Source organism: Oratosquilla oratoria, chromosome 40, assembly GCF_046742065.1.
Source record: "Oratosquilla oratoria isolate Oo_2021 chromosome 40, ASM4674206v1, whole genome shotgun sequence".
NCBI classification, from domain to species: Eukaryota; Metazoa; Arthropoda; class Malacostraca; order Stomatopoda; family Squillidae; genus Oratosquilla; species Oratosquilla oratoria.
The window spans coordinates 7,559,178-7,568,075 of record NC_134816.1 but is presented as its reverse complement, the minus strand read 5'-3'; the positions used below and the strand labels follow the sequence as shown (position 1 = coordinate 7,568,075).

The following is an 8,898-nucleotide window of genomic DNA, read 5'->3' as shown; positions in this document are numbered from 1 at the left end:
TGTGTGTGCGTGTGTGTGTGTTTGTGTGTGTGTGTGTGTGTGTGTGTGTGTGTGTGTGTGTGTGTGTGTGTGTGTGTGTGTGTGTGTGTGTGTGTGTGTGTGTGCGTGTGTGTGTGTGTGTGTGTGTGTGTATGTATTCACCTTGGTCTTTGGATCACGTGTTGGACTCGTGATCGACAGCTATTTCCCTCCTGGAAGAGAGTTCAGAGCTCGTATGACCGATCTATGGGTAATGCTGTGACCTTACACGCACACACACCCCCAACTCCCCGCCCACGAGAGTTGGAGTAACGACTCGAAGCGCAGTGATATTGAAATAAATTCAGCCCTGGGCAGGATTCGAACCAGGTACCGCCAGTACCTCCGTACTGACAGTCTGATTCTCTACCAACCGCGCCACCGAGTATGTATATATGTGTGTGTGTGTGTGTGTGTGTGTGTGTGTGTGTGTGTGTGTGTGTGTGTGTGTGTGTGTGTGTGTGTGTGTGTGTGTGTGTGTGTGTGTGTGCGTGTGTTTGTGTGCGTTTGTGTGTGCTTGTGTTCTTGTGTGTTTGTGTGTTTGTGTTATTTTGTGTGTTTGTGTTATTTTGTGTGTTTGTGTTATTTTGTGTGTTTTGTGTGTTTGTGTTATTTTGTATGTGTGTATATGCGCACGCGTGAATGTGTGTGGTTGTTTGTGAGTGTGCGTATGTTTGCGTGTGAGTGTGCGCACATGTATGCATGTTTTACCATAACATATACAATACAGATATCTGTTTCCAGAACCCAGATGACTCAGGTGATATTTATGAGAATTTTATAAATCCTAATCACGTGATCACTACTTTCACTTTCCGTTAATCTCCCTCCCTCCCTCCCACCTGACTTCATTTCCTCCCTTCACTTGTCAAATTTCCTTTACTTCCTATCTTCCTACCTACATACTTACCTACCTCCTTCCATTCCTTCTTTTCCTTCTCCCTCACCCTATTTGTTTATTTACTCTCTCTTCCCTTTTCATTACCATTGTTCTAATTTACTCCCCCTCCTCATTTCCTAAGTTCTCTTTTCTAGCCCGATCATTTCCCATAATTTTAACGTTTCTCCTCTTCCTTCTCTTTCTGTTCTTCTTCATTTTCCTCCTCCTCCTCCCTCCCATCCTCTTTTTCATCTTCATTCTCCCTTTCCTCCTTCTTACTCTCTTCCTCCTCATCATCCTATTAAATCTTCTCCTCCTTCTGTTCGTCTTCCTCCTCTCCTCCTCCTTTTTTTTTTATTTTGCTCTTTTTCTTTCACACTTTTCTCTCATTATCTCCACTTCCTTCTTTTATCTCCTCTCCTCGTTCTCCTACACCTTTCTAATACTCCGCATCCTCTTGTTTTCCATTTTGTCTTACTCCACCCCCACACATATTCCTCGTCTCCTCGTCCTACAATTTCTCCCCGTTTTTCTTTTAAATTTTATGCCTCCTTCTCCTTCTCCTCTTCATGATCGTTCCTCAACATCTCATTCTCGTGTTCTTCATGCTTCTTTTATCACTCTCCCTTTTCTTCTTCACATCTTCCTTCTCTTCTTCCTTTGCATACTTCCTTTCTCCACAAGACACTCAAAAGTGTGCCACGCGTTGTTGCTCTACTTCGGTAAAGGCGTCTTGGTCGTTCGAGGGCCATGCTAGCGTGCCTTTTCTCCTCGCGGAAAGGAAGTCATTGAAGCCTAACTCGTGTGAGGAGCTAGTTGTATGTACCCATACCTGATGTCTGTCTACTGTCATGTGTATGCTTTATTTTCGTTTCTCTAATGTTTGTAACATTTCATGTCATTTTCTTGTTTGGAACTTTACTAAATCTGATGACAGTTCAATCTGTTTGGAGGCTGGATTTCTTTATATATAAAAATATATTTTTTTTTTTATAATTTCCATGTGCCTTGTTTTCTCTTATCCTGGCAACTTGTATTTTTTCTGAAATTCTATGTCAATGAACGGTTTTCTTTAACCTTTTCACTCATATTGACGACTTACACGAGTTAAGTCTAAAGTCAAGATCCCTTGGTAAATATCCATTTGAAAACAGAAATCACGATGCATACAAGTTCGTTAAGCATTTCTTAACATGGTAGTCCCGATGTCATTACCTTCGGATAAGTTAGTGCTTGCCCCTAGATACCGGGTATTTGGTTCTGGCTGCCATCAGACGATTTCATTCACCTGTAGGAGTCTCTACTTCCATCAGTACGGTTTTACTTTATCAACATTGTCTTGGTCACGGACAAACTATTTTATTCAACCAATTGATGGCAATTTAACACTTTCGCTTTGTTTTAATGCTTATTCTAACTACCGTCAAGCGGTTTTATTCGGTTGACGAATGAATTCTACCTGGAGGCTAGTGTAATCGCTCGATCAATTGATTAAGACCAGCTTCGGCCCAAAGACAAAACCGGTTTCAGTGATACCCTGTCACCGCCCCGAAGAGATCAAAGTCATCTCTGAAACTTGAAGATGCTTTTAGGTGGTCCTTGAGTCTGATGTCCATCTGAAGCAGCCGGAAACTCGATTCTCGATTTCATCAAAGTCAAACGAACCCATTTGGCCATCTGTGGCAGCAGTTCACAACCATCAGCACAACAAGCGACCGCGCTCGTGTGTGTGTGTGTGTGTGTGTGTGTGAGAGAGAGAGAGAGAGAGAGAGAGAGAGAGAGAGAGAGAGAGAGAGAGAGAGAGAGAGAGAGAGAGAGAGAAAGAGAGAGAGGAGAGAAAGAGAGTGGGGTGAAGAGAAAGATATATAGAAGGCGAGATAGATAGACACCTAGATACGATAGATAGATAGATAGATAGATAGATAGAGAGAGAGAGAGAGAGAGAGAGAGAGAGAGAGAGAGAGAGAGAGAGAGAGAGAGAGAGAGAGAGAGAGAGAGAGAGAGAGGGTCTTTCTCCCTCTCTTCTTCCTCCCTCCTTTTCTCCCTCTCCCTCCTTTTCTTCCTCTTCCACCTTCCCTCCCTCCCAGCCCTCCCACTCTCTCTCTCTCTCTCTCTCTCTCTCTCTCTCTCTCTCTCTCTCTCTCTCTTTCTCTCTCTCTCTCTCTCTCTCTATCTCTATCTCTCTCTCTCTCTCTCTCTCTCTCTCTCTCTCTCTCTCTCTCTCTCTCTCTCTCTCTCTCTCTCTCTCTCGCTCCCTCCCTCACTTTCTCTATCCCTCTTTCTGTCTCTCTTTTTTCATCTCTTTCTTGATAGTTTTACTGGGAAGGTGCAAAAGGCAGAAAAAGGTGCAAAAGCAAGTGAAACACTTGCAGAAGTGGTATAAAATTAGGAGATTCGAATCCACGAGCTACAGGTCACACAGTCAGGTCCTGAATCCCTTTCGCATTCTACCTCCTTCGACATGTATTCTATGGTAGTCTTCGGTATCTTCAGGTTGCACAAAAGAAACTATGTTACTAGATGATACGCCGCTTTCTCTCATGACATATGAAGTCACACAAAAGCTCTACAAAGTCATCAATGTCCTCTGATCGATAGAGTTCAGAGGCACCGGACAACTCTAGGGTAATCAGTAGGACGAGGTTGGAAAATGCCCTAGGAACTGAATGACTGGTACTCACCACACTCCGCTCTGACCTGTTCCTTGTAGGAACTCGATGGAAGCTTCCCGACATCTTGTCCTTCTTCGGTATCCTACCGTAGAGTGAGTGTGTCGAACTCAACACAAACGCGCGCGAACACACACACAAAGAGTGCAGGAAATAACTAAAAATGTGACGGAAATATCACGTCACATTTTCTACATTTCACACACACACAATACCAAGTTGGTGCATATCACAAACTGAGCCTTTCAGGCGGTACACTCGTCTTTACTGTGAATGTTGAGAACCCATGAAGTACGCGTTGTGGCTGAACCGGTCGTCCACTTTTAAGGTTGTGAGATGCACACGTTATCACTGTGGTTGTTCACTTCTGTAACGAGTTTCTGTACAATGTGCGCTGATACCGATGTGTCTGCTCACTCCAGTAATAGTAAAGCGTTTAGTGTCATACTAATGTGGCTGTTCACTTCAATAATAGTAAAACGTAATGGTGTTGCTCACTTTGATAATGGTAAAATGTAAATATTTTAGTGTATAGTCGTTCACTTCAGTAATTTTAAAATGAAGATGTTTTAAGGACATAAGATGTTTATTTGACGCTGACGAACGTGTTGAAACAGGTTGTTACTTTAATTCAACAACGTTGGAAGTCTACAAATTTTAATGATAACTCCACGGTTCAGTCACTCTTGTGCAAGACCAACAACGATTTTCAACCAATTTTCGATTGATTGGAGGTTTTAAAGTAAGTTTCCAGACTTCACTGCGGCCTTGCTGATGACCAGTGATCTCCGGTAGCTTTATGAATGATTCACAGGTAGTTCGCGAACATTTTGTTTCTCCTGATGGGGCAGATTCACAACACGACACTGATGTTCTGCTCGAACTCCATCATCGTGCTGACATCGGCTTCTGTGAAGATGTTCTGTATTCTCTGGGCGCACTGTTAGTCTTTACTGCAACACCTCCCGCGACTCAACACCTTCATCAGTAACTGGAGAAAGTTTAAATGACTGACGGCTATCTTCACTAACACTGTCCTTTGGCGACGCGCAAAAACCTGTGTAGCCAAATCGAGTATTATGAAACCAGATCGTATAATACAAATGAACAAATAACCAACATAATAGATAAATGAATGCATAAGTAAATAAAGATAGAAATGAGTAAATTATTAGATAAACAGATAAATAGGTATATAAACTGACAAAGGTATATGTATATGTGCATGTATATGTATACGAATACCTATATGTATATGCATATGTATATGTATGTGTATGTATATATATATACACACACACACACACACACACACACACACACACACACACACATATATATATATATATATATATATATATATATATACATATATACAGTATATATATATATATATATATATATATATATATACATATATATATTCATCTTATCAACTACATTTAACTTATTTCCATTATTATTTCTTGGAAACATGATCGAGACTAACAGGAATATGTAGCTCAATGGAGGCGTATTCAGAAACTGAGACGTTGTCAGCCTGAGGACTCGAACCTAGCCGATGCGTAACAAATAGACTGTACCTTCACCAATTCAGCAATCAAGATGTCTCAGTTGTTCAAGTCACTTTCTATTTGTTACGTATCGGCTAGGTTTCAATCTTCAGCTTGACAGCGTCTCAGTTTCCGAATTTGCTTCCATCAAACTATATACACCTGTTAGTCTCGATTGTGTTTGCCTGTAATTAAAATAAAAAATAAGATAATGTAGTTGAGAAGATGAATATCTGTGTACTGGGGACAATATACCATCTGTTAATATATATATATATATATATATATATATATATATATATATATATATATATATATATATATATATATATACATATATATATATATATATATATGTGTGTGTGTGTGTGTGTGTGTGTGTGTGTGTGTGTGTGTGTGTGTGTGTGTGTGTGTGTGTGTGTGTGTGTGTGTGTGTGTGTGTGTGTGTGTGTGTGTGTGTGTGTGTGTGTGTGTGTATTTATATATATATATATATGTATATATATATATATATATATATATATATATATATATATATATTGTATATTTAGGGCGCAGATTCTCACTAATACACACTGAGTTAAACACGACAGCATTTTGGCACTGATTAATCTTTTTGCTGAGATTTTCAATTTTTCTCACAGTGATCCCGAAAGACTTAGGATAGGGCTAGCAACCCACTAAGACTCATTTAACTGCTCAAGACACGCAAAGTGAGCATCGGACCCTATGGATTAAGCAGTTGACGGCCCGGCGATCAAAAAAGGATAAGAAACTTGGAGTTGGAACAATAAACGTCTGCACTTTGAAAGATAAAGAAGAAGAGATTATTGCCATCATGAAAGATAGGAAAATAGATATTTTAGGAATGTGTGACACAAGGAGAGAGGGAAATGGCAGAAAAACAATACATGACAACTATCAACTGATATGGAGCGGAATGCCAAATGAAAGAATGCATGGAGTGGCGATAACGATGACACCAAGGATTGCGGACTATGTTGAGGATGTTGTTTTTGTAAATGAAAGAATAATTAAAGTGACTGTGAAATTAAAAGACATTAGAATAACATTTGTACAAGTTTATGCCCCTTAGCAGGGAAGAACTGCAGAAGAAAAGGAAGAATTCTATGTGAAACTACAAGAAGTATACGATCAAAGAGGTAATGCAGAATACATGGTAGTCATTGGAGATGTGAATGGTCATGTTGGAAGTGATCGTGGAGGTGTGGAAAATATAATAGGAGCGCATGGAATAGGGAATCGAAATCGTGAGGGTGAAAGAGTAATTGACTTTTGTACTATGAATAATCTGTCAATTATGAACACTTTCTATAAACATAGACCAAGTCACCAATGGACTTGGTATCGATGGAACGGCAACCTACAAAGCTATAATGACAAATCCCAAATTGACCTTGTCATTACAAATAATAAAAAGATCTTTCGTGATGTTAAAGCTATACCATCAGTGTCACTAGACTCAGATCATAGACTGGTGGTTGCAAAGATAAACGCGAGAAAGTGGAGAGTTGTGCCAGGGAATATAAGGAGGAGATTCAAGGTGGAGGACTTAAAAAATCCTGAAAAGAAAGAAAGTTTTAAAGAAAAAATCAGAAGAAAGGTGACAAACCTGCAAACAGGAGAAAATATAAATGAGGAATGGGAGCAGATGAAAACAGTAGTTAAGGAAATGGCAGAGGTGGTGGTTGAAATGAAGTATGTGGGAAAAAAAAAACGCCCTGGTGGACAGAGGAGATGGCGGATGCAGTTAAAGAAAAAAAAAAGAAAAAATTCAGAAAATGGATGAAGTACAGAACAGCTGAAAACAGAGAAAACTATGTAGAAGCACGGAATAAGTGTAATAGAGTTAAGAAGGAATCAAAAGTAGAAGTCTGGCAGAAAATTGGTAATGATTTGAGAGAGGATATGGAAGGAACAAGAAAGCTGCTCTACAATATGGCAAGAAACTATAGAAAAGAGAAAAACAAAGGTGCCTATGCAGTAAAGGATAAAAATGGAGTGATGTTGGTGGAAACAAATCAAATTTCAGAAAGATGGAAAAATTATTTTGAGAACCTACTCAATGCTGGACAAGAAAATATGGAAATGCAGGAAGAAAATCAGATGGAGTTCTTAGAAGGTGAAAATGATGAAATTACAGTTGCGGAGGTTCAGGCGGCTATCCAAAGAATGAAAAATGGAAAAGCATGTGGTGAGGATGAGATACATATAGAATTCATTAAAGCAATGGGTGAGTTGGGTGCGAACTGGTTGACCAGAAATATGAATGTCGCGTGGAAAAATGCTGAAATACCAGATGATTGGAGTAAAGCGGACGTATGCCCAATTTTCAAAAAGATGACAGCACAAATTGCAATAATTACAGAGGTATATCGTTGCTATCACATGTGGGCAAAGTATATGAGAGAGTCATAGAGAGAAGACTGATGTTGGCTGTAGAGAAAAGATTTGGGGAATGGCAGCATGGTTTTGGAAAAGAACAGGGAATGGAACATCGACAAGTTTGCTATCTTCATAGATATGGAGAAAACATTTGATAAGGTACCTAGGGAAGAAATCTGGAGAGCACTGGAGCATCAAGAATACGATGTTCCAGCAAACCTGAAAAGGGCAATTAAGAATATATATAGGAAATGTGAAAATAAAGTGAAGCTAAGGGATGGGGATACACCATGGTTCCAGGTCAGGACAGGGGTAAGACAAGGAGGAGTGATTTCCCCACTGCTGTTCATAATTTTCATGGACAGATGTATGAAAGAAATAAACCATAGCAACAACACGATAACGCTGGCATATGCAGATGATGTTCCCGTGATATGCAGCAGCGAAGAGGAACTACAAGAGATGACAGGAAGATGGAATAAAGTTATGAATGATAATGATATGAAAATTAACATTAATAAAACGGAAGTTATGAGTATCACGAGGAATGAGAGGAACATAGAAATAAGAATAGGAGAGGCCCAGTTGAAACAAGTAAGCAAATTTGAATATCTTGGGGTGAAAGTTAATGAAAAGAATAATCAGGAAATCGAAATAAATAACAGAATTAATCAATTTAATAAGAACTTTGGTATGCTTTCGGTGTTGTTCAGAGACCGCAATGTCCCTACAAAATGTAAGGTGCTGATGTATACAACAGTATTAAGACCAATTTTGCTTTATGGATCAGAAACATGGACAATGACAAGCAAAACAAAGAGTAAAATCGTTGCTGCAGAAATGAAAGTTCTGAGGAAAATCAAAAGAGTGTCTAGACTGGACCGATAGAGAAACATGGACATAAGAGCAGAATTGAATGTTAAGAATATACTAGAACATATAGAGGAAAATCGCCTGAGATGGTATGGATATGTGCAGAGGATGGAGGATGGGAGACTGCCCAGGGCTGCACTTCATATGCGGCCGGAAGGTAGAAGACCGGTGGGCAGGTCTAGAAAAAGATGAATGGAAGGAGTTAAGGAAGCTTTGGCTATTCGAGGAGAAGACCTTACAGAGATACTGCAAAATGAAGTCTACAGAGATAGAGAAAGATGGAGAGAAATTAGGAAACGAGGACCACTGGCTGACAGGAGATAATCCTACCAGGCGGATAGTAAGAGAGTAAGAGAGAGGTCTCATTTCAGGAGGGTGGGCAAATACAAGCCTTCCATAGTCTTCCATATATAGATCTATATATATATATATATATATATAGATATATATATATATATATATATACAGTGTAGAATGTAGATTCGTAGTAGTCCCACCG

At 39.5% G+C, this 8,898-nt stretch overlaps 2 protein-coding genes across 2 annotated transcripts in view; one reads left to right on the top strand and one right to left on the bottom strand.

Moving 5' to 3' along the window:
• LOC143020629 (monocarboxylate transporter 9) overlaps positions 1-3,648 on the bottom strand; it is a 541,387-nt gene extending 537,739 nt beyond the window's left edge. The window contains exon 1 of the mRNA XM_076177112.1: positions 3,580-3,648. Within this exon, the coding sequence (XP_076033227.1) occupies positions 3,580-3,633 (54 nt within the window). The 5' untranslated portion in view covers positions 3,634-3,648. The remainder of the gene's footprint in view (positions 1-3,579) is intronic.
• Positions 3,649-6,926: 3,278 nt separating this feature from the next.
• Positions 6,927-7,559, top strand: LOC143020418 (uncharacterized). The gene has a single exon (XM_076176835.1). The coding sequence runs from the start codon at positions 6,927-6,929 to the stop codon at positions 7,557-7,559; it is 633 nt and encodes a 210-aa protein (XP_076032950.1).
• The last annotated feature ends 1,339 nt before the right edge of the window (positions 7,560-8,898 follow it).

Excerpts from the sequence above, each read along its gene's own strand:
- LOC143020418 (XM_076176835.1), top strand. The coding sequence starts at position 6,927 with ATGAAGTACAGAACAGCTGAAAACAGAGAAAACTATGTAGAAGCACGG.